The following is a 26,432-nucleotide window of genomic DNA, read 5'->3' as shown; positions in this document are numbered from 1 at the left end:
TGAGACTTCCAAGGGCAGTGTTCCTCAATCCAGGTGGGAACTCGTTTTCGTCTACCACGTGCTGCCATGCTCTGAGCCCCAAAGATGACATGAGAAGGACTTGATGCTTGACGATGAGAATGAGTCGATGCTTGATGAAGGTTGAAATGGGAGACCATTTGGATGCCCCCGCGCTTTGAACCGAGTGGGCTGCGATGCCAGAAGGTAGAGAAATGTTGCTAGCCTTGTAGCTGGCACTGTCTGATATTATAGCTGATTGCTTATCTGGACATCTTCCTTCCCTTGTTCTGAGTTGTCAAGGAAATGGACAGAACGTCTGTTGTGCTGATAGTCTCCATCTGTCGAAGATGTCACCTAAGGGCCCTACGCAGGTCCAACATGTGCCAGGCCTTTTCTTTGGCATGCTCTGGCTGAGGACAAAAAGTTGGAAAGCAAATCTCTTGCCTTTAGTGGAACAAAGAATTAACTTTAGGAATAAAGGCAGGGTCTGATTGAAGCACCACTTTGTATTTCTGGGAAACACAGAGCCCTTTTCTGGCTGATAGAGTTGCCAGTTCCAATACTCTTCTAGCCACATTAGAAACCAGGTTTTCATGCTCAGCCAATAAAGTGGAACCTCTCTTGACGGCTTGAAAGGGGCTGTGGTAAGGGCTGGAAGTACTCTGGATAAACCTCCAAGTAGGGAATCTGTGAATGACTGGGATGGGGGCTAGCCTGCGCCACCCCTTTGAGGAACAATGCAATGTGGGGATAGCTGGTTAGTGGACCACCAGCTACCTGAAATGTAAAGGCATATCTAGAGAAAATGTACCCCGGTGGAAAATCTGAGTTTTCTGGCCCCCCCCCCCTGCTTCCGGTATGGGCGGCTGCCTTCCCCAACCATGACCAAACAACATTTTTTGCACCAGGTTTTGAAGTCAGTGTATGGACCCAGGAGGAAGGAGGAGAGGTATGGGGGCGATTTTCCACCCCCCATGTGACTAAATGGCCACAGTGCGGGGATATTTGACCCATATGTCCCCCTGGGTGGTATGCCCCTACTGAGGCGTTATGGTAGCTATGGCCGCTACTAGCATAGGGTAGACTGCCTGAGCTGCTGATGGACCTGTCTTGGAGGAAGAATAATGTTTGACCCAAACCTAGATTTAGTGCACTGATGTGTTTGTGATGGCACCACCTCACAAAGGTAGATGAGCAGTACAATCCAGAGGGGGGGGGGATGCAAAAAGGATCAGGTGTTGGCATGACCCCAGCATAAATGCCACTTGCATTGGCCTACGGGGCATTTAAACTGTTGAGGAGCCACACAGCAGCATGACACCAAGGTGGCAGGGCAGCTGAAGCAGAAGCACTCCCCTTTGGCTGTGCCAGCGCTGAAGGGGGCGTTCCAGGGCAGGGCTAGATTTAGTTAGCTTCCTGAGCCCTTTCAGCCTGGTAACACCCCCATTTGTGGGCACAGCCATTGTGCTGCTTAGGGCACTTTTCACAGAGGGAGGAGGAAGTGTCACTTTCAGGTTGCTGGCTGTGGAGCAGCAAGCCTCTCAGTAGACGGTGTGGCTACGCCGTGGCTGTGCCACCCCCAGACACAGCCCACCTAATCCCCCCACCCAGGATTTCACTGTTAAAACAAAAACCATAACTGGCATGGAGCTCTAATCCTTAGATGCTCTCTCTGTGCAAAAGCAGGAAGTAAACAGGGCTTACAAGATTCCCACCTAGGAGACAGGAAGTGGCAATTTAGTCCTGCCTCCCTGAACAGCCGGTGGGAATTACCCAAGATCAAGATGCTCTCTTTCTCAGAGCGAGAACACATACTTAATTTACTAACATGGAACAAGATTCTTTTGGGAAGACCCCCCCCCCCCACTCTCTTCATGCAGCTTACCAGATGTCTCTTGGATAGCACAGTACTAGGTCCCAGCAAGAATGAGCTCATGCATGTTTGGAGAGAAACTGCCCTTCCGTTTGAGCTTTCCATTTCCTTAGAAGAGGGTCTGGGGGTCAGGAGGGGGCCATTGCAGTTCTCAAAGCACTGAGGGGCTCTGTTTATTTTGTCTTGTGAACTCATGCGAGTCCCATTTTCCAAACTAGTTTGAAGCTGTTTATGCTCAGAATGCTCCTACTGCGGGTTACCCTCAAAGGTCCCCTTGTGTGTGGCTGGACTTGACCCATTAGTGTCAGGATAACATGTCAGGTGGGCACAAAAAGATCATTTATCTCCCTTCTAAGCATCATCTGAGGAACATGCAAGCATGGACTGGCTGAGTGAGGGAACGAGATCAGCAACGAAGGATCAGGCATTAGGATTAAGAAACAAGACCATGCCAAAGATGATCTGCCATTGTCTGTCTCTGCACGACACCCCTGAACATGGTTGTCTCCCATAGGCTTGGTAAATACCCTAAACATTTGGTAAAATTCGGATTTATTGGGTCATAAAATTATCTGTATGCCTGAATAAGACAAATAACATATTCGAATATACCTGAATATTCGGGTATATCCGAAAAATTCGGGTCAATTTCATTTTTTTGTATTTTGGGGTGTTTCACATTTTGGCCTGCAGGGGGTGCAGTTTAAAAGCTAGCAGCATCAAAATTTCAGGGTATCATCCGGAGACTGTCCTGATGATACCACCCAAAGTTTGGTGAAGTTTGGTTCAGGTGGGCTAAAGTTATGGACCCTCAAAGGGTAGCCCTCATCTCCTGTTAGCTCCCATTGGAAACAATGGGGGATGGGGCACCCCATTTGGGGCTCAATAACTTTGCCCCCCCGAACCAAACTTCACCAAACTTGGCTGGTATCATCAGGACAGTCTCCAAATGATATCCTGAAATTTTGGTGCTGCTAGCTTTAAAAATGCACCCCCTGCAGGCCAAAATGCAAAAAAACCCCAAAATACCCAAAGAAGCCCAAATACCTGGCATTCGGATTTGTTCATATTCAGGCAGGACATATTCGGCCCATTTTTGCCCAAATATGCCCGAATTTGCCAAGATTCAGGCCAAATCTGGTATTTGGTTCATCCGAATCTCCAAGCCAAGTCTCCCATCCAAATATACTAACTAGGGATGAACCTGCTCAGTTTGAGATCTGACGAGATCAAGCTAGTCTGGGCTACACAGATCAGGGCAAATGTCTACATACGTACAAGAAATTATCTCCCCTTGGAGGAGCCTACAGGCTTGGTGTTTGCATAACTGATCTGGGTTGAACTACTGTCTAGGAGGCCAGCCCAAGCAACAATTCAGACAGAGACTCAACAGGCAGACTCCTCTACAGGTAATTCAGCTGCGTGCCTGAATTGGGTGTGGTTGGGTTCATTTAAATGACTTTCAGATGCAAAGAGGACAACCAAAATTACCCACTTTCTAGAAGAGGCAGAGTGGGAGGACTAGCAACTCATACAGAGCTTACCAGCTTACCAGATGTCAGTACAATTGTAATGTTATTGATATCTGAATTTCACATCTGAATTGGGGCTTAGATAAACAGTTGCACAAAACTGTTTCACCGCTGTCCTGGTTATACTGTAAGTTAAATCTAAACATTGGGTACAAAAACGGGTAACAGAGTCAACAACTCAGATTATATCACTGTTACCTCCCAAATTCTAGATCTGAAGAAATACAAGCTTTCAAATCCATGGCCCACATTTTAACTGTCCCAAGGACATCTTCCCCAGCAGATGGGAAAGGGTGGCTTGCAGCCATTTCTGAAAAAGTATTTCTATCGGCCTCACCAGGGAGGATCGGAGCGCTTTCAAGCAAAAGCACTCGAAAAACATCACAGATCAACCCGTGTGAGCACGGAATGCTTCACTGAAGATCGATGGAGCCCCCAAGAAGTGACCCAGCTGGCAAAACAAAACAGCCCTTTTAGATTAAAGTGCCCCCCCCCCCCCATTGCAACACAGCATAAGTCATAGCCAGGCTTAATCCTAAAACGGCCACAACGCTCCGCAAGTAACTATTACATTCAAGTGACTAATTGCAGAACGCTCAACGCATTATATATATATCACCATTACGTAACAGAACCGAAAGGTACGCTTCTAGAACAAAGACAAGGATTTGTCTGTTGGCTCCTGGTCTCCAAGGCCTCGCTGCAAAATGTACTTACAAAAACAATCCCCTCCAAGCAGTCACTGTTTATTTAGAACAGGGCAACATCTCCCCAGAAATCCTGCTGTTTTAACACTGCAACTGTCCTCTTCAGAAACAGTGAAAAATCTGGTTGTTGTTCAGGGCCACCAGCATAAAAGGGAGTGCAAGAAGGAAGCGATCAGCCAAGCTCAGTCGCAGGAAGCAAGAAAGGCATGCCAAATTTCACAACAACGTCAGAGGGCCTTTAAAAGACAATGTTTAGTTTGGTGAAGTGGAGGTTTAGTTTGGTGAAGAGAAGGTTAAGCGGTGACATGATAGCCTTCCTGACAGCGAGGGCCGTTAGACAGTGGAATGCACTCCCTCGGTGTGCGGTGGAGTCTCCTTTGGTTTTTAAACGGAGGCTGGATGGCCATCTGTCAGGAGTGCTTTAATTATGTGTTCCTGCGTTTCAGGGGTTGGACTTGCTGGCCCTTGGGGTCTCTTCCAACTCTATGATTCTATGAATGCAGCCTTCCAGTCAGTCCTTCTGGGCCATCCAGTGGAGTCTGACTGGCAGTAGCTCTTCAAGGGTACCAGGCAGGAAAGCGGCTTTCCTTGACATCTTTCTACACCTTGTCTCACAGAAAAACAGAAGCTCAAAGCTGAATCAATCTGCAACCACTTCCTAGACCTGAAAGAAGGTGGTAAGCTCTCTTAGGGGACTAGGAAAAAAAGTGATGAAATTTGGAAGGTTTGAGTTTTGAAAAAGCAGTGGGTGGAGAGGAATCCCTGGGTGACTTCAAGCAGAATGCAATTAAAATGGCTGAGATTGCCCAGGGGATTCCAGAGATACAGACGTTGTCAACCTGCGGCAACCATTTTGGAAAAACGAGGGGGTCCCAATTTCAAAAAACAGATTAGTGGGGGGATATCCTCAGGGGCCACTGGGAAGAATGCAGTTAAAACTGCTGTGATAGCTCAAGAGATTCCAGAGATACAGGTGGTTTTATTCGTGGCGGCCATTTTAATTTTGGGAATTTTTTTTCTACAGCAGAAGCACACTACTGTCACTTCCACCGAACAGCGCAGAACCGCAGTTTTGTCTTTCGGTGGGGCTGAGTATAGCTGGAAATTCCTGGGACTTTCTGCATGCAAAACAGGCGTCCCACCACTAAAATACAAGGCAACCAAGCACTAAACTACTACCAGCCTGTGTTCTAAACTGTGTGTAGTGCTTTAGTAAGTAGCAGATAACATGGTTCCAGTGCAGCGAAGGGCAAGCAACACACCACAAAAGGACCTCTTCCATGAAACGTTGAGAAATATTGACCGGCTTGCTCATTCTGCTGTTCTGCATATCGTTTGGACTTCTACTGTTGTGTTTATATTACGCCGCCTCTAATAAGGTTTTGCCAGCAAGATTCTTGAATGGTACATTGCATGTAAGTTGCGTTTGCGATATCGGCACTCTTACAGCAGAGTCTGTTTGTTTGTTTGGATTAAGTTTATTTGGCATTTACGTGTTTTGATTCAAGTCCTAATTTTGGTTTAGTGCTTCGTTGCCTTGTATACTGATCTTGCCTAGACTTTACCACCACTGCAAGCTTCCTTGGGGGGCCCCTGGGGGTTAGAACTGGTCTTCACAGATTAGCCTCACCGGAGGAACCGGCAGCTTCGAAGGGCGGACCCTAATGCATCACATCCCAGCTGAGGGCTCCCCTCAGTGTCTGCCCCCAAATTCCCAAGGTGCAGCTAGCAAACCTATCCACTGTTGAGCCATTACCTCTTCCTGGTCCTATTCATTCATCCAGGTTAGTGTCCATTACATGTAATACTCAACCAGTGTGGGAGGCAGGAAAATTCAAGCATACAAGATGGTTGCAATATACAACCCAGTGTGGTACAGTGGTTAGAACATCAGACTTAGGGGCTGGAAGACCCAGATTGAAATATCAGCTCTGCTAGATAAGAAGACGACAACAATGAAGAAGATTTTGGATTTATACTCCACCTTTCTCTCCTGTAAGGAGACTCAAGGTGGCTTACAAGCTCCTTTCCCTTCCTCTCCCCACAACAGACACCTTGCGAGGTAGGTGGGGCTGAGAGAGTTCCCAAGAACTGTGACTAGCCCAAGGTCACCCAGCAGGAATGCAGGAGTGCAGAAATACATCTGATTCACCAGTTAGGCCTTTGCCACTCAGGTGGAGGAGTAGGGAATCAAACACAGTTCTCCAGATTAGAATCTGCCTGCTTTTAACCACTACACCACACTGGCTCTCACACCACACTGGCTGGGTGATCTTGGGCCAGTCATCCTCTCTCAAACCAGCCTACCTCACAGGGTTGTTATGAGGCTAAAATGGAGGAGGAGAGAATGTTATTGAAAACGGCTTCGGATCCTTACTGGGGAGGAAAGCCGGGCCTCAACATCTAACAGAAAACCCGTTTCATCCGCACGGGCCCTTCTGACATTTGCATCCTGCTGTGCATTTGTCTGAATGAGATAATTAAAATGATTTTACCAAGAGGCAAGTCACGCGTCAGTGTATATAAATCCACTATTGACTAGTTCTAAATTATACGAGGCTGGTTATTCCACAAATGACTAACCAGGGTGTTCTTTACATCCTCCCCGAAGGCATCCTCCCTGGCTCCTGCAAAACTGCAGGATGCCCCAAAATTATTCATATTACAAAACTGGAAGCGAAACAGAGATTTCCATCAGTGGAGGCAATTCACACGGGAGACGTTTCACAATAGCCTGATTTAAGTCTTCCAAATCTACAAGGAAATAACAGCCCCAGCGTTCCTCGCTTGCCAAAAAAAGTGGGATGCCAGCTTGGCAAAAGCTTCCTTGACAGGGTCAACTAATTTTTTTGTAGCCATCACAATTCGACTTCTTTTAATTTTGTTGCCGTTGTGGGACGTAGTCTCTGGCTACTCTATCTGACGTATACGTAGACCAGTGGTGGCGAACCTATGGCACTCCAGATGTTCAAGGACTACAATTCCCATCAGCCCCTGCCAGCACGGGCAGAAGGGATCACATGGAGGCAGAAAGAGGCAGAAGGGATCACATGGAGAGCCAGCGTGATGTAGTGGTTAAGAGCAGGTGCACTCTAATCTGGGGAACCGGGTTTGATTCCCCGCTCTGCCACTTGAGCTGTGGAGGCTTATCTGGGGAACCAGATTAGCGTGTGCCCTCCAACACATGCCAGCTGGGTGACCTTGGGCTAGTCACAGTTCTTCAGAGCTCTCTCAGCCTCACCCACCTCACAGGGTGTTTGTTGTGGGGGGGGGAGGGAAAGGCGATTGTAAGCCCCTTTCAGTCTCCTCACAGGAGGGAAAGGGGGATATAAATCCAAACTCTTCATTTGTTTTGAGACAAGAGCCAGAGTGGAGGAGAAAATGCAATGCTGAATTTTAAAGGGCCTAAAAAAAATAACCCTTTAAATATAGTACCTGCAGTAGTAGCTAGCATTTCACACTCCTCCAAAATGAATCTGCAAAGGACCAGCCCCTGGAAACACAAGTCACGGGTGCCTGTGAAACAGAATAGTGATTCTCTAACAGTAGCTTAGTCTAGACAGATGTTGCCTTCTTTTCTACTAGGGACAGCTAGTCCCAATACAAACCCCTCTGAGCTAGCTGCTCATGCTGCCTTCATTCCTGGGGCTTCCTAATTTCAAGGCAGGCAGCTGGAAATATGACCCCAAGATGGGAATTTGCAACAGCCTCGGGTAGGGAACTTAACTTTATCAGGCCTGTCTATTTAGAGCTCCATGCCCTTAACGACTACTGACAGTTTGGTGGAAGACGGCCATGGCCCCAGACTCTTCTAAACACCAATTTGCTTGCAATGAATTCGAAGAAGGCTCTGCGGGCATTTTTGGTCAGCAGGACGCAGGAAACAGAGAGCCAAGGCAGACGCTTAGCTGGTCACCTGTGGCAAGATCCTACCAGGGACAGTATACAGCTATTCCCCACTTTGGCTGTGTGCTGTACAGAGATCGCTGTCAAGAGAGTTATAAGACCAGAATCCTGGCCTCACTTTGCATGGGAAGAGTTCACACTTCTAGGGAACGCGCAACCCAGATTGGGACCAGCCAATTCATAGAACGACTTGGTTGCAGCTATGTTCCCATCTCCGATGGAGCCTCACACAGTCTGCCTTTAAGTCCACAATGACTTGTCCTCTTTGCGAATTGCATTTGCGTCGACGTGTTTTGAGAGGGGCGGTTTTATCGACTGCCAGATCAGAAAGCATTTACGGGAGATCCCCCGAGAACACCCCCTCATGAAAATTTAAAGTCTGCTGTACGGTTGAAGGAAAGAATGGGTCTGGGTTTTAAAAGAGTCTCAGGTCTAGCCAGGAATACTTCAAGCTTGCTGTGTCAGCAATAACTGGAGTGCGGGGCAGAGGGGAGGCTGGGCTTTCCCCTTATGCAAACAGCTCTTCCAGGACCTCCTTTGACTCTACTGACGAGCACTTTCTGCCGTGCCTGTAATCACCTGAGAGGGCACAAGGTGGCCCTGTCGGTTCTCGCTGCATGAGTGGCGTCTGCCCTCCCTGCCTGCAGAAACTTCTTTGATCGAGCACACAGCAGCTCTTCAGAGGGGCAACCCCTCCCCTTTCAGGCCCACTTTCCTATTTAGTTCTTTCGAGAAGTGAAGGGCTGCCCGGCCGGTGACAGTAAATGCAAAACCAAAAAAGGGGAACCGCGTAAAAGGTGGAGAGGTTTTCTTCGGATGATCAAACCAGAGGAAAGCAGGTAGAGTGCAGACACCATTACACCCCAAAACTGTGGGTGGAGCTTTGCATCTTGGGAACCACAAAGCCCATTGTATTCATCTGGGGAATGGTATGCAGGAGGATGCTGTCTATTATGCAAACACTTCAGGAGTTGGTATGCATGATAAATACTATCTTCTGCGCCTGCATTACTGAGCAAGAGAGTTGGCAACTATAACTGCTGATACCTCTTCCATTCATAATAATGCTACCCCACCTTTCCTCCAATAAACTCAGAATGACTAACATGGATCAGTTATCTCTTGGGAGGCGGGGGTGGGGCAGGCCTCCCATTGTAGCTGGAGGCAGCAAAGTCTAAGCCCACCATTTCCCACGGTCACTCTGGAAGTGCTGTCACTGTGTTGGCATAACACTCTAGGATTCACCCAACACTCTATGGTTTAAGCACGGAATTCGGGAAGAATCCTAGAGTTCGGAATCCTAGAATTCGGGAAGAATCCCACACGAACAAATCGCATCTAGTTTTGGGCAGGGCACAAAGACCTTGTCCCTGTCCCCAAAATTGCCCTGGCAGGGGGTAGCTGCATCTGGCAGCCTGGTTGTCCCCATTTCCCCCTCCCCGATAACTCTGTGCGTTAAGTTGGGATGAAAGAGAGAATGAATTAATGTATGGCGCATGAACGCTCAGGGGCCAAACAAAGACCTTTATATCAATTTGTACATGAACAGAGGTTCGCTCATTCCAGGGATTCAAGGGGCGCAGCCGTATTCCATTAAAAAGCCTTCAGCCTGTTGAAACGCCCACGTGCCAAAATGAGAGTCTGAAGGCAATCCTCATTCAGGGCACAACGCCTCGGTACGGAGGGTGACAACTTCTTGTGGAACTCACACAGACGACTGTGTCAAGGAAAAGGTGAACGGGGGCACTGACGCCACCTCCTACACCCTAACTTATGCGTGTTCAGAAGGATTATCACAGACATGCCCATAGCTTTCTCATGAAAAAACTGTAACCCCTGAGAGCTAGCTACCCGACAGACTTCAAATGCTGCTCGCATATGTTGGGAGTCTTGTCGTTTCAGGTGAGGGAGAGCTCCCATATTGGAAAATGGAAGGCCATCTGTTAGGGAACAGGGGTGGCGGTGGGCGGAGTTCATAAACGGGACCGATTCAGGCCTCGGCTGACACCTCTCTCCCTCCCCACCCTCATCAGACAGTATTTAAAAACAAGATGTATACATTCTTCTGCCACAACGCACCCACAAATTCAAGAACTCTCACAGCCGCTCCCACTTCTATGAGGAAACACCTCAAATCCAACAGTAGGAAGTTATGCTTATCAAAACTATTTCCTTTCGCTCTAGGGACAGGGGAAGGATAATTTCTTTCAGGAAATATCTTTTTTTAATGTCACAGATCATCTATATTCTTCACCTGCTTAAAGGGCTTTATTGTTTTTTTTTAATCTTCTACTATCCTCTTTTCTCCATATCCCACAGAACTTCTATCAAATTCTCTCCTAACAGGGGATCAACAAAGTGATCCAGTTCACATTTTCCACACTTGCTTCTTTTTGTGTGTGTGCTTCCATCCAATACTTGCTTCTCACAAAAAAGACAAAGCCAAGGAAACTTCTGATCACAAAGACCTGAGAAATGTCATCTCCTTTTGAAGTAGGGCCATTTTGAACTTCGGCTCAGAGCTCAGTCTACTTCTTGAGGGCCTTTGCAATGCCTCAGCAAATAGATTTATGAAAAGCCCCCTGCCCCCAAAAGGTACAAATAAAAAAGAATTAGAATAGGCAAACCGGATCCAGAACCATCCTAAGCAGGGGTTACACCCAGTGGTGGGATTCAAATAATTTAACAACTGATTGTTTACAAGCACCATTTTAACAACCGGTTCTGCCAAAGTGGTGCGAACCGGCTGAATCCCACCACTGGGTTACATCCTTTTAAGTCCACTGAAGTCAACGGGATCTGAATGGCATAAACCCGACGTAGGTTTGCCCTGTCAGTCAGCCATCTCCGCATCCGTGCTGGTGAAGTAATTCCAGCCAACCTTCCCGCTGTTTGTTCTGTAACCTCAGCACCACCGCAAGGAGGAGCCCATCAACTGTAGCTTCCAGCCATGAAACTGAGATGACAATCTTATATCACGCAATAAAGGTAACACAATGAGGTAATTTTTCATCGCGGCCCCGCTGCACCACCTTTCCAAACGGTCACAGGAGCTCGGTAAAATCCCAGAGTTGCAGCTGCTGCCGATATCCGGTTTCCTGGGTGTTAGTCACTCCAGATGGTGGTCAACCACGGAACGCATCATCAGAGTGGCATATAGCAAAGCACAACACTGAACACATGAAGCTGTCTTACACTGAACCAGCCCGTGGGGTCTATCATAATCAGTGCAGTCTCTTCTGACTGGCAGTGGGTCTCCAGGATTTTAGGTCTCAGGCTCATTCCGCACATGCAGAATAATGCACTTTCAAACTGCTTTCAATGCTCTTTGAAGCTGTGCGGAATGGCAAAATCCACTTGCAAACAGTTGTGAAAGTGGTTTGAAAATGCATTATTTTGCATGTGCGGAAGGGGCCTTAGTCTTTCATGATACCTGCTGGTGCCTGATTCTGTAAAGTGCAGATGCCAGCAACTAAACCGGGTATCTTTTGCAAGCAAAGCAGATGCTCTCCTGCTGAGCCAAAGCCCCTCTTCAATCCTGTTCCAAAACAACTCCAATTACAGTCAAATAAGACACTTGGATTTCAACAGATCCCCAGAGCTAGGTATCTACAGAGATGTCACCTGGACCAGCATTTCCCAACTTGTGGGTCTTCATCCAAAAGTGAGGTGTAATGTGGGTCCTGGGCCTTTAGAAAAAGGGAAGAGTTCTTTGGAGCTCTCTCAGCCCCACCTACCTCGCAGGGTGTTTGTTGTGAGGGGGGAAGGGAAAGGAGTTCGTAAGCCCCTTTGAGTCTCCTTGCAGGAGAGAAAGGGGGGGATATTGCTGCTCTCACTAGCGAGGCAGGAAGATGCTGGGCAGATTTGGCGCCAACAGGAAGTCACCAAAAGCTCTTCCTGCCTCACTAGCAGATGGTAAAGAAGTACAACCCAACAAGATGGCCGGAACCATCCAAGAGAAAGGTGGGGCTGAAAGAGTTCTGAGAGAACTGGGATTGGCCCAAGGTCATGTAGCGGACTTCACGTGGAGGACTAGGGAATCAAACCCACTTCTCCAAATTAGAGTCCACCACTCATGTTGGAGGAGCGGGGAATTAAACCCAGTTTTCCGGATTAGTTTCTCTCTCTCTCTTAATAGAGATCATGACTGTAGGCCACCAGCCCTACAATGAAAATGCCTGGTCCATAATAGCATCACCTTGGCCCCCTGAGTTTTTTTCCCCTTCCATACAACCAGGGTGAGAGCTGGGATTGAATATGAGTAAGGTGCTGTTAAATTGCCATCTGTGTAATTATTGTATTGGAAATGTTTTAATTGATTATTCATTTAAAGTGCATTAGCCACCCTGAGCCCGTCCTTGGCTGGGGTGGGTGGGGTATCAAGTCAAATCAAAATGAAATCAAAATCAAAAATAAACCTCACTGGCTGGTCCATTGTCAAATCCAGGTCATTCTTTCTCTAGGTTAGGCTGAAAGCTGCAGAGTACCTCCAACAGCTCTTCTGAATTATGCATGGCCAAATAATTGGAATTCCCCAGCGGGCAGTGAAGACTGGCATAAAATTTACTTCACTATCTGATGGGTAAGGCATGGCGAAGCTCCTAAAGAACACTCCCCCGAGCAGCTAGGCCGAGTACAGTTTGAATGATTTGCGCACGGCCTCTTTTTCTTTTCGTAGGTCACCAGATCCAAAAGGTTGGGAACTGCTGGTCTTGACAGAACAGAAGGCGGACCAACCCATTTGTGAGATGGTAATGATTTGTTACCATTCAAATGTCAGACTCTGGCAAGCCCAACCGAAAAAGGTATACTCTGTCTCAGAAAAAGATGTCAGGATCATCAGCTGAAATGCAGTGGTCGAGAAAATTGTATGCTTCTGCATTAGAATATGGTCCTGAACGAATATGAGAATTATCATTCATTTTTACACGCTGCCTTTCGTGCTGCCTTTGTCAAAACTATTACTTTGTGCACTTCTGAACATGGTATTTTGATACAAGAGCATTTATGGTTCATTGAAATGGATAGGGGGCAGGATTAGGTAGGTACTAGGTAGGTGGAGCATTCTAGAACAAAGAATGTCCGGGATGTTGAGTTCTGTGGCGGAGGAATATACAACCCTGCCAACATCTTTGTCTGAGACAGACTATAGCTGCTTGAAGACTAGCCATTGCAAACTCTGTATCAGAGCTAGCCCACTCCCAGTTCACAGAATACTCTTGAAATCCAACAAATTCAAGTTTGTCTCAGTAACAGAAACTCCAAGCTCATTTCCAGGGAAGGCTGTTAGCGATGCGTGAAAGAGCACCTCGACTCACCTCTGGAGTGTTTTTCTTGAACTCACGGCTTTGTTCAATGAGCTTCTTTCTCGATTGTTCACTTTCATCTTGTCGATTTGCCAACACTGTCGCCGTGGCATCAAGCTCCCTCTGTCAGGAAGAGAAAATAAAGATCCCCGTTTTAGCCACGATTGGATTATTTGAAAATGCAGACAACCGTGGCATGCTTCTACCTAAAGGTTTGTTATTTAACTAGGACCTCCTTGTAAACAAGGGGAATGGCTGTTTTGACACAAACATCATACACTGTGATACACAGCAACTGCTGCTTCCTTTGACCCATTCAGTTATTAAGGATCCACCGCAGGGATCCCCAAATATGGTTCCCGCAGGCACCACGGTACCCGCCAACACCTGTCCTGTGCCCACCAAGTGTTTCTAGGATCCACCGCAGGGATCTCCAATATGGTTCCCGCAGGCACCACGGTACCCGCCAACACCTGTCCTGTGCCCACCAAGTGTTTCTAGGATCCACTGCAGGGATCTCCAATATGGTTCCCGCAGGCACCACACTACCCGCCAACACCTGTCCTGTGCCCACCAAGTGTTTCTAGAAAGTGGATGGCCCAGCCTGGGTTTTTGCCTAGCAAAGCTTCTGAAGTTTTGATTGGCTGTGCAAATTTTGAAAAGCATTGCTTTGGCCGTCGCTGCCACCAGAGCACAAGATCTTGGCTGTGGGACTGAAGGCAAGCTATGGCGCCCATTTTGGCTCCGGCTCCACCTCCTTTGGCCGACAACTGGTGGCAGTCCTTGGGTGTTCGCTCCCACCAAGCCGTGCCGGAATTCGAAAGGTGCCTGCAGGCTCACAAAGGTTGGAGACCCTGATCCAGAGAAAAGTCTCAGCAAGAACACCAATGTGTTTTTTTTTCATCCCTCGGCATATACAACAGCTTGATCTCCCGACAGCAGGTGCATGTGCACACACGTATACCCCACCTCTCAACAGATGGTTGTGCAACCCATCCAGAAAGCACAGCGCCACTTCCCTTTTCTTGTCAATAAACAGGTTCATACCGACAACGCTCCGAGGCTCTCTTGAAGTGGGGGGCCAGTCTCCCCATCCCTGCTACGATCTTGGTTGTGTGTTGGTGTGCCTGCTCCAAGGAGCTGAATGTACCAATCTAGCAGGCACGCCCCACCCAAGCTCAGTGTCCTCCACTGCAGGTATATCACACCTGGATCTCTTTTCAGTGTGAAACTAATCACCGCAAAGACTTTCAAAAGGCTGGTTCTTTGAATGAGGTCTGCGGCTATTTCCCAGCAAGGTATTAACAAGGGGGGGCGGGGGGCAAGAACATGGAACAGATATGAAGCGGAGTATCGGTCCATCGACTATGCAGCCCGGCAGCAGTGCCGCGGTCTTCCCTGTTATTTATTCCAAGCATGCCTACTCCGAGCCTCCGATTCCATTCCAGGAAGCTTCCAAAACTTTAAATTCATAAACTCGCAAGACGTAACCCCGCAACAACATAAAACTGCAGTAGATCAGCAAGGCTATAAGACACAGCAGGATATGGCAGTTTTCTGAAAACTTAAGAACAGCAGAGCATCCACCATCCTCTTATTACAAGAGCAGCTGAAAAATCCATCTAGGCTTGTAAAATGGAAAGCACCATCCCAAGGTTCGGGAGACTGAAGTCTAGGGAGACTCCCACAAGAGCCTACCTGATTTGGTTTAAAAACTTAGCAGGATCAACCCAAAATGAACAGGAGTTGCAAAAACCGGTATTTTTTTTCCTAAGACTTTTGCCTGGCAGCAGAAATTCAGCAAGTCTGGAGTCATGGGAGCCGGCATGGTGGTGCAGTGGTTAATGTGTTGGAACAGGATCTGGGTAAGACAGGTTCAAAACCCTATTCTGCCACAGGAACTTGCTGGGTGACCTTGGGCCAATCACATGCTCTCAGCCTGGTGAGTATTTGGATGGGATACCAGGATGTGAGGCAGATACCGGGATGTGAGCCAAACCACTTCTGAATGTCTGTTGCCTTGAAAACCCTATGGAGTCACCAAAAGTTGGAAGGAAGGAAGGAAGGAAGGAAGGAAGGAAGGAAGGAAGGAAGGAAGGAAGGAAGGAAGGAAGGAAGGAAGGAAGGAAGGAAGGAAGGAAGGAAGGAAGGAAGGAAGGAAGGAAGGAAGGAAGGAAGGAAGGAAGGAAGGAAGGAAGGAAGGAAGGAAGGAAGGAAGGAAGGAAGGAAGGAAGGAAGGAAGGAAGGAAGGAAGGAAGGATCTCAAAGACCAGAAGAAAAAGAGAGAGGGTTACACTGGACACAGACTGATGGTGACCACAGTAGTCAAGTAGGCTCATCTGGGAAAGAGCAACCTCTTCTTAGCCTTACTACTTAACAGTCTGGATACTGGAAGCCAAACTTGGAACCTCCGGCATGCCAAATCAGAGGCTCCAAAGCCGGTTGGGTAACCAGATGGGCAAGGCAGAGCCAGCTTCCAGGCAAGACTGAACCCCAGGATCTCTCACTCTGGAAAGCAGCCACGGCAAATATTTCACGTTTCCGAGCACCAGGCAATGGCTTACCAACCAGGGTTACCATCCGGAGTTATGTATCTTGCAGAATTAACAAACATCAGGCCACATAAATATCTCCATACGTGCCACAAAGCAGGCACCAGATAAGCAAAACAGAATTTGGTTTTTAAAAAAATATGTGAATGCACTAAAAATCTTTACAGAAATAACTAACTCTAAAGACAAAGCAAACTAGCAAGGCTGTTGCGCAATGTCTCAATAAATACCCCTCCATTTTTAACGTGGCACAAAACGGAAACTAATGAGTGGGGCCCCAAGCAACGCTGCCTAGAGAGACTGGGGTGGGATGAATGAGATCTGGGCTGACCTTCTGTTTCCCTTCCTGTCAGCAGGCATTTAATCTCAGCTGTAGCCAAAGGACAGAGCCTTTTGGCAAGAGGCAAAAGGGTCTTGGCCCTTGGCTCTGAGCCCACGGCTCGCAGCTTAGGCCTCTGAACAAGCCAGGCCGCTGAATTCAGTACCAGAAGCTGGAGCCATTGTACATTCCTGTCTCTGTCACGGTTTTACTTTTTCATAATGACTTGTCAGCTGCTTTAAGTCCCCACAGGGGGCATGGAATAAATAAATCTGCAGTGTGGGTGTCACCACCTAGACAACCTAGTCCTGGTACCCATACACCTGTCTCCTACAGATGTTGACTTCTGGAACAAAGGGTACAAGTTCAGCAGCTGAGGAAGCTCCAACGAGAGCAGGAAGTCCTACAAAGTCCAAAGGTCTTATATGGTCTCCACCTACTCTTTGGGCAGAATACAAAGCGAGCCAGCAAAGATCTTGAAGGGCTATGTTCACATGACAAGAGCTAGTTAACTATCTAGCCACAGATAGTGGATGGAGGACGACCAGACAGAGTGACTACTGCCCACCCCATTCTTATTCCATATCTGTTGTCCTGGGAGAAAGCAAGCCCAAAAGACCCTGACATTCAGACCAATCAGACCTTACTGTTATGACACGCTGAAAAATCTGGAAACGAATAATACGACAGGCACCTCATCCTATCTTCCACCTGTATCTAATAGACTTCTGCTTCCAAGAGGCAGAGGCCGTGTACCAGCACCGGCTTTCCAGCTGTGTTATGACCTATTTTTTCATTGCTTTCACACTGGCTCTCTCTCATATCGCTGCTCATTCTCTTTAAGCACTAAATCCAAGTATGCGCTCTGCCTTCTCGCCAAGTCAATAGAAGTTGTGTTATGTACCTTTGGGGAGGATTCGCCTCCAGATTTTTCTTTACTTTTAATCGATTTGCTTTCATTGCAAATAAATCTGACGTTCATGAGAAAAAACACCTCGCTGGAGTGAGGCGGAACGCAGGACACGGGCTGGGGGGCATCTTCTCCCGTAACTGTGCCGCGGGAGCCTGTTTTCTGGCCTACAAAATCCAGGACGGGTCACTCCCAGTAAAAACATAAAATAATAATTTCCTCGGCCAACTAAGACAGGAAGATGTTTCAGACGGAAAACACCAAAGGGCTCTAAAATCAGCACCGGTTCTTTTGTTCGTACCTGTCAAGCAAATATCCTGTCAAATATCTTGCAGACCTCAATGAAAATCACCAAAGGGCAATCAGACAGCAGAAAACACTGGCCGTCCTCCAGAGGAGGGCAACCAAAATGGTAAAATGTCTGGAATCCATGCCCTATGAGTGAAGACTTAAGGAGATGGGTGAAGAGAAGGTTAGGAGGTGACATGAGAGCCACGTTTAGATGTTTGAAGGGATGTCATGTTGGTGAGGGAGCAAGCTTCGTTTCTGCTGCTCCAGAGACTAGGACCAGGAGTAATGGGTTCAAGGTGAAGGAAAAGAGGTTCCACCTAAACAGCAGGACAAACTTCCTGACAGCGAGGGCCATTCAACAGTGGAATGCACTCCCTCGGTGTGTGGTGAAGTCTCCTTCTTTGGAGGTTTTAAACCGAGTTTGGATTGTGTGCTTTGACTGTGTGTTCCTGAATTGCAGGGGGTTGGACGTGATGGCCCTTGGAGGGTCTTCCAACTCTATGATTCTGTGAAGACTCAGGAGCGATGCAGATACAATAAAGCAAAGACCAACACACTGTCTATCTTTCCAAGCAATCCCCCTTCTCCTTCTTTAAATGTGGTTAAAGGCCAGCATGGTGGAGCAGCAAAGACCAGCGGACTCTAATCTGGAGAGCTGGGTTCAATTCCCCATTCCTCCACATGAAGCTTGCTGGGTGACCTTGGGCCAGTCACAGTTCTCTCAGAATTCTCCCAGCCCATGCAGAGGCAACCCACACAATGGCAAACCAATTCTGAACGTCTTTCCCCTTAAATTCCTATAGCCACCTTTCCAGCATCAAAGAAATTGAACACGGGGGGGTATGAAGTTGCCTCATCTGGAGTTAGACTACTGGCAGGTCTAGATCCGTAACGTCTGACCGCCAGCGGCTCTCTCGCAGCTGCAGATGTCGAGGAGCGAACCTGGGAACTGCTGCCTGCCAAGCAGGTGCTCTCTCAAGGGGCCCGATGGAAAGTTGCCGCTAATGTCTATGCAACAAGACAACGTGTGCACATTTATGCAAAGATTTATACCTCCCTCGAGCAATCTAAGAACCTCCAAAGCTGCTTGCAAAATCCCCACAGAGGACATATCCTATATGAGGGGTGGCCAACCTATGGCACTCCAGATGTTCATGGACTGCAATTCCCATCAGCCCCTGCCAGCATGGCCAATTGGCTGATGGGAATTGTAGTCCATGAACATCAGGAGTGCCATAGGTTGGCCACCCTTGTCCTATATCACCAACATACCTGCCACTTCTTTTGGCAAGGCGCAGTTTTGCCCACCATGAGAAGAACCAGAGTCAACTCACTTAGCATTGGGAAGTGCTTATTTATTAAATTTATTAAAATTACTTCTAAATTTGAATTTTCACAAGCTACTTCTAAATTTGAAGTTTGAATTTTTTCCATCATTTTGTAGCTGTTGTTTCTCTCCCCCTTCCCCCCCCCCCCAAAAAAGGTCATAGAATCCCAGAGGAAGCTTGGTGTAATGGTCAAAGTGCTAGCCTAGGATCTGGGAGATCCAGGTTCAAATCCCCACTTTGCCACAGAGCTTGCTGGATGGCCCTGAGTCCGTCACAGCCTAACCCACCTTGCAGGGTGGTTGTGATGGTTAAACAGGGGAGGGGCCAACGTATGCCAGCCTGAACTCCTTGGCAGAAAAGCAGGATATAAAATATAAGAAATTGTTTAAAAAATCAACAAACGTATATGTAAAGTGCTGTCGCTCAGAGGTGGGATCCAGCAGGTTCTCACAGGTTCCCAAGAGTAGGTTACTAATTATTTGTGTGTGCCGAGAGGGGGTTACTAGTTGGTGATTTTGCCACGTGATTTTTGCCTTAGTTACGTCCCTCCTCTCAGCAGTAGCACGCAGAACTTGAAGCAGTCTAGCAGGAGGTGCACCAGCGTGCGTGGCAGCCTGCGCTTGCGTGCATTCGTTTCCCACCCAAGGACCGGCGCAGCGGCTGCATCCTTGCCACAGCCCCGCCCAGGAATGCCCCACCCCTGGAATGCCCGGCCACGCCCCCATCATGCCCCGCCCAGTCCCATTGGTGCTACACCACAGTTTGAACCCCACCACCATGGGAACCTGTTACTAAAATTTTTGGATCCCACCACTGCTGTCGCTGCAGACAACTTTTGGCACAAGCAAGATTTTCAAGGCCAGAGATGTTCAGAGGTGGTTTACCATTGCCTTCCTCTGCAGACCAACCCTGACCCTTCTTGGTGGTCTCCCATCCAAGTACTAAGCAGGACCAACACTGCTTAGCTTCTAATATCTGACGAGATCAGGTTAGCCTGAATCATCTAGATAGGGTCAACACACCTGTATGTTGCCCTAAAAGATGGTGCAGCAGATGGTGCCCAAAGATCGCATTCACCCACATTGTGAACAATTTTCTCATAGTGAAGCGCATGTGCCCACCTTTCTACTTGCCTGAGGTGACTTGGGAGCCAGTTCCACTGACCCTGTACAATTTAAGCTCAGAGATCTGCTAAAATGGTATATCAAAATGCACCGGGAAAGACCTCATGCCCAGCTGAACAGAGAGGCGGCGAGGAGAGGGAAATCAGGGCACGGCGTCCATTTCGGTCTGGAATTTCATACCATATGGGGAAACCATTGTAAAAGAGGGAAATCCTCAGCAGTTGGACAAACCATGCTTGAAACCCAGCCCAGACAAGAAGCAAAAAAGAATGTATGCTCAACAGAAACCAACGCGGTTAATAGCTAAGCAAAAGGCTTTTTTAAAACAAGAAAAGATTAACAATCTGTTAGAAAGTAAGAGGCAGAAATACTCGTTCTCACAATACTAAAACCAGGGGGGCATCCATTGAAAATGCTGGGGGGAAGAATTAGGACTAATAAAAGGAAACATTTCTTTACGCAATGTGTGATTGGTGTTTGGAATATGCTGCCACAAGAGGTGGTGATGGCCACTAACCTGGATAGCTTTAAAAAGGGCTTGGACAGATTTATGGAGGAGAAATCGATCTTTAGCTACCTATCTTGATCCTCCTTGATCGGAGATTGCAAATGCCTTAGCAGACCAGATGCTCGGGAGCAGCAGCAGCAGCAGCAGCAGCAGCAGGCCATTGCTTTCACATCCTGCATGGGAGCTCCCAGAGGCATCTGGTGGGCCACTGCGAGTAGCAGAGTACTGGACTAGATGGACTCTGGTCTGATCCAGCAGGCTTGTTCTCATGTTCTTATGTGAGACATATGCATCGGCATTGGACAACAAAAATCTGATTTTCTCACTGGACACAGTGTGTAACAGACTTCCCTCTGGGATACACCTCTGAAAATGCCAGCCACAGATGCAGGTGAAACGTTAGGAACAAGATCCACCAGACCATGCCCACACAGCCCGGAAAACCCACCAAAACCAGTTAAATCCAGCCGTGAAAGCCTTCGATGATGCAGGTACAGAGCCCCCTGGGGATGGGGCAGTATAGAAAACTAAATAATAAATAAATAAATAAATAAATAAATAAATAAATAAAGATGGCGTAGAAGAGATGCAATGGGGCCACAATCAAAAAGGCTAAGGGGCCACAATCAAAAAGGCTAAGGGGCTACAATAAAAAAGGCCCAGTCCCCAGTGCTCACACAGCTTATTATCAACTTGGGAGAAAGCAGTCATTGGTACACTTGGGGTACCAGGATCTGTAGTGCTTTTGGGAAACAGCTATGAAAAAATGTGTTATGATGGATATTCAGCTAGTCATTGTAAAAGGGGAAAACATTTGTTGTTATTAAAATCAAGCTATAGCTATGCAGCTTTTTCTGTCATTTGTGGCTTATGTTGAAACATCTTAATATGTTTATTTTTTTACCGCAACCAGACTTGTGCAGCAGAACTGCCCATGAAAGTATGCATCTGCAGGCACTCTGCAGGGTAAGAGATGTGCTTCTTGGATACACCCACTCGGAGACTAGCTGCTCCCCTGTGAAAGGCCCATTCTAAGATTTTTTAAAAATGGTAGGAACATTCTGCTGCTACAACCGACCTGAGGTACAGCAGCAGCTAAACACTGGGCCGAGGGAACCGGTGCTTTTTTGCTTTGTTTCTTAAACAGAACAGCGTGAAGACTCTGTTGTCCAAAACCCACTACAGAGTAATGAACAAAGACAGCCGAACAGGGTCAGCAAGCCATGTAGAACGCCAACTGACGTCAAATATCAGCAACTGGGCGCCTATTATTCAATCACAATACGGGCAAAATATTCCATGAACTCCAACCACAACGTTTTGTTACAAATTCAACAGACCTTTGGCAAACAAAATCTTTAAAACATAAAAGAGCAATTGATTCCATGAACTCAAGAAGACCATGATGTCGGTCTTTGGGTATTAAAAATATTCATACCTGGCTGTTCACCCTGACCCAGCTGGCCCAGGCTGACCCAATCTCGCCAGATCTCCAAGCTGAGCAGGGTTGTCTCTAGTTAGTACTTAGATGGGAGACCACCAAAGAAGGCCAGAGGCGAACAACTCCCCTCTGCTTTTCCTTTAAAACCCTACAGGGGTGCCATCAAGTCAACTCATTCATTCCCAATGGGGATACAATAAAGTTTACAAAATTGGCAAACTTTATCCCAACAACAGCCATCCTTTGATGTAACTCAGATTGGCAGAAGGCCCCCCACGGACCTAGCACACCAGAGTCAAAAGAAGAGGAAGAAGAGGAAGAGGACGAGTTTGGAATTATACCCTATCTTTCTCTCCTGTAAGGAGACTCAAGGTGGCTTACAAGCTCCTTTCCCTTCCTCTCCCCACAACAGACATCTTGTGAGGTAGGTGGGGCTGAGAGAGTTCCCAAGAACTGTGACTAGCCCAAGGTCACCCAGCAGGAGTGGGGAATCAAACCCAGTTCTCCAGATTAGAATCCACCTGCTCTTAACCACTACACCATGCTGAGATTGAGTGTACACCTGTTTGTTCTCTTGGATCTCTTGGTATCACCGGATACCACAGACCATGGTATCTTTCTAGGCTTTCTGGTGAGGATAGGAATTGAAGGTGCTGCGTGACATCTGTCGGTTCTGTGCCTGCCTGTCTGGTCAGGTCCAGAAGATGGAACCAAAGGATGGTTAGATGGAACCAAAGGATGGTTAGAGGCCCTGTAGGGTTCCATATTACACCCACCATGACCTTTAACTTCCACGCAACTTTGCCTAAACATTCAGAAACTTCCCTGTCCTGTCAACTCCAGACAACACCTATGCATCATTGGTCAAGTTGTTCTTGAATCACGTCTGGGCAACTCTATTTCGAACCCCCATTTTGTCCCCAACCACACTGGGTGAACTGAGGCAAGTTGCTCTCTACCAGTCCAATCTACCTCAGATCGTTGTGAGAGGGGATGGGAGAACCGTATCCACAAACATGGCCTTCAGTTGTTTGGAAGAAAGGGGGAGAGATAAATATGAGAGTCTGGTAACTCATCCCGCCACCAAGTGCTTAACATCAACCACTTTAGAAAACGTTCGGTGAAGTCCTTCTAAAGCATCAGAGCCACAGAGAAGATACTTCAGTTATCAGCAGGATCAATACTAATGATGGCTACGAAAGTTACGTAGCAGTTAGTGAATCCGCTTTAAAAGTGCAGTCACTCATTCTTTTTATCCGCGCTACTGTTTTCCAAAAGAGTGCTTCAGCAAGCAACTTCGCGCAGCCCTTGTTCAAAAACAGACTTGAGAGGCTTGAGAAAAAATCCATTGTATCCAAAGATGGATGCCCTAATGCTGCCCACCCCTGGAAATGTTCAGAACCAGAACAACAGGCAGTTGTTGTGACACATCAAAGTTCACTCTTTTGAAAAGTTGGACTGAGTTTATTATTAAGCTCTCCACCATCAGGTAAGGATTCGCTAACAATACACTGAACCGTTTCTGTCTTTTGGCTTTTATCCTGGAATATCAGAGCCGGCTTATAGTTACGAGCCCTTTTGAAAACAGAAGTTAAAATAGAAACGAAGCCCGGTGAAAGGAAACGGCAAAGAAAGAAAAGTGTGATTTTAAAAGGAGCCGAGCCAAGTGGGCAGCGGGCCATCCCCCCCCCCTTCCCCTTTGGAGATGTCTGTACATTTGCGGGAGGCCATCTAAAGAAAGTTGACTCCGTCTCTGGCTGCTGTGGGGCTTGGGGGCAACAAACCTCATTCCCGGCTTTGCTACCAAAATCATCAGAATGAAATTGAAAAGGTTTTGTAGCATCCAAAAGTTGTGGTGGTTAGTCTGTTAGGCTGGATTCTGAAAGACACAGTGTGGTGTAGTGGTTAAGAGCAGGTGTATTCTAATCTGGAGAACTGGGTTTGATTCCCCACTCCTCCACCTAAGTGGCAGAGGCTTATCTGGTGAACCAGATGTGTTTCCGCACTCCTACACTCCTGCTGGGTAACTTTGGGCTAGTCACAGTTGTTCGGAACTCTCTCAGCCCCACCTACCTCACAAGGTGTCTGTTGTGGGGAGAGGAGGGGAAAGGAGCTTGTAAGCCACCTTGAGACTCCCTACAGGAGAGAAAGTTGGGGTATAAATCCAATCTCCTCCTCCTCCTCCTCCGTCTCCTCCTCCTTCCCCTCCTCCTCCTCCTTCCCCCCCTCCTCCTCCTTGCAAATCCATCCAGCATGACCAAGTCCACTTCTGACCCAAATCTGGGTCCAAAACTGTATTGAAATTTGTCCACATAATCTTTTCCACCAGCCTAACCTACTAAGAGAAGTTGGGTAAAGCTTAAGGCAATGGCTGCAAAGCTGTAAACACATTAAAACTGTTCACAAAAGATTAATAATATATTGGCCACGACCGAATTGCTGTCCAGATGGGTTGAACTAATTAGACTTTCCTGAAAGACAACCCACACTGGCTTCCGAGCGCTCCGGGGGACATTCCAGCACCTGTTTCCATTATGCCCAGAGCTCATTTAGAACGAAACTTGTGTGAACTCTCAGGATGCTGCAATGGATCCTGCGCCAGCCGTGGGAAAACACCGCGCAAACACAACCTGTGGAGCCAGCAAACCAAACCCACATCAGAGAGTGCCACTGCGTAAAATAAAACTACCAACACCCGCTCGCCCTCGTTCGTTTTATTAAATGCAGTCACAGGCCAGCTAAAAGACTAAAATACAAGCCCGGCAATAACGTTAACGATCGATTGACGAATTTCGTCTGACGAATTTCGCCTGACACCAACCATTCTGCTAGCCGTGCATCGAACTTCAACAGCACATGAAATGGTGGGGGGGGGGGGGGGAATCCTTATCTTTGAGTAAAAATGCAACAAGTGAGTCACTAGGGGGATTAGAATAGCTGGGATATCAAAAAGGCCAAGTCAGTGGGAGCAAGAATAAATTATTGCTAACGTCCTTGTAGAATTCACAGTGCAATAGAATGTGGCTGACCCTGCTTTGGAGACCCTCCGAAGCCCCCAAATCCAGGCACCCAAAAGGCACAGCCCAGAGCAGCCAGCAATGGTTCTGCGGAGACGTGTGTATGTGTGTTCCCAATCGCTCCCTGGAGAATAAATGCAGCTGTCTCAATCAATGCTGATTGTCTGTTAATTAGTTTGGTTTTACAAGCTGATGGAACAGATGACTTCATTCTCTCCCCCGCCCCTCCCTGGTGGAGTAATTCCTCTTACCAGATGCAACCACCTACCATATGTGGAGGGTTGGACCACGGGAGCACGGAGCGGGGGGGACCGGCTCTCCACAAAGGGCTCCTTTTTATTGCAAGGTCACGTTCTCAGAAAATGTTGCAACTCCCCGAGGCCCGTTTGCCATGAAAGGCCCACACATGCGTCTAAGCTCCGGGGTTAAAGGTTGTGTGAACAACTCTGCAGGGCCACAGTTAGCAGACGTCTTAATTTCAGATGGGGTAAGTTTGGGTTTTTCATGTAACTTCTGGCTTGGCGTTGCCTCAAATATCCCAGTATGATTGAATTAATTTTTATTATTGCGGTCAAAGACCAGTCCTTAAAAGTTTCTACATAATATCCCAGTAAGGTTTCACAGTGGGCAACGCTTCGCTGGCTTTTGGGCAGAGCAGGCCAAGGGCCATTTAGAGTGGAGGCACGCTCTCTTGAGTCCAGAAAAGCTTTCCTTGAGCTGTTTGTTAGCTGAAGATGGAAAGAGCCATCAAGTCACAGACGTGGCAACCCCATGAGATTCTCAAGGCAGGAGACAGACGGAGGCAATTCACCACTGCCTGCCTTTGAGGAACAACTCTGGACTTCCTAGGTGGGTCTCCCATCCAAGCACTGAAGAGGACCAGCCCTCTTCAGTTTCTAAGAGCTGCCGAGATCCAGGTCACAGAATTTGAAATTACTCATACACAGTGGCGTACCGCCCAGGGGGACACATGGGGTCAAATGTCCCCGAGCTATGGCAGTTTAGTCATGCGGGGGTCGAAAAATCGCCCCCCATGCCCCTCCTCCTTTCCCTCGGGTCCATACATTGACTTCAAGACCTGATGCAAAAAAAGTTGTTTGGTCATGGTGGGGGCGGGCAGCTGCCTATATGGGGGGCAGGGGGGCTCAGATTTTGCACCGGGCTATATTTTTTCTAGATATGCCTCTGCTCACACAGATTCCAAGGAGGTCCCTCTGAAGGTAAGCCACGGCATAGACACAAGGCAATACCACTGATACATCTGCTCTCCCCCCATGCAGGCATTTCCAACCCTAAAAGCCACCAGTGTCAGGAGGCTGGAGATGAGGAGAAATTGTTCCTCCCTCCCTCTTGTGCAGGTGGAGTTCTGCTGACTGTAAAGTAAGTAATTTTACCCTTTCCCTGCTGAGTGCAAGTCACCAACCCAACATCGCTACTGAATCCCACAGGTCCTCTGACTCCACACTATAATGTAAAGCCATCTGTAAATCAATGTTACTGTAATTATTTACCGAATGCCTAAATACTACGTTCTTGAAAGTCATACAAATCGCATGTACGTCAACTCAAGTTTGTTAGTGAATGAGTGCTTGTGTCAGTGTGAATACAAAATTACGGT

The 26,432-nt window shown here is 47.5% G+C and overlaps 1 protein-coding gene across 1 annotated transcript in view; it reads right to left on the bottom strand.

The window, feature by feature from the left end:
* Positions 1 to 26,432, bottom strand: part of CUX1 (cut like homeobox 1) — a 301,887-nt gene that overhangs the window by 207,795 nt on the left and 67,660 nt on the right. The window contains exon 2 of the mRNA XM_048518602.1: positions 13,337 to 13,447. Within this exon, the coding sequence (XP_048374559.1) occupies positions 13,337 to 13,447 (111 nt within the window). The remainder of the gene's footprint in view (positions 1 to 13,336; positions 13,448 to 26,432) is intronic.

Source organism: Sphaerodactylus townsendi, linkage group LG16, assembly GCF_021028975.2.
Source record: "Sphaerodactylus townsendi isolate TG3544 linkage group LG16, MPM_Stown_v2.3, whole genome shotgun sequence".
NCBI classification, from domain to species: Eukaryota; Metazoa; Chordata; class Lepidosauria; order Squamata; family Sphaerodactylidae; genus Sphaerodactylus; species Sphaerodactylus townsendi.
The sequence above is the reverse complement of the archived record's forward strand: the minus strand, read 5'-3'. Positions and strand labels throughout refer to the sequence as shown.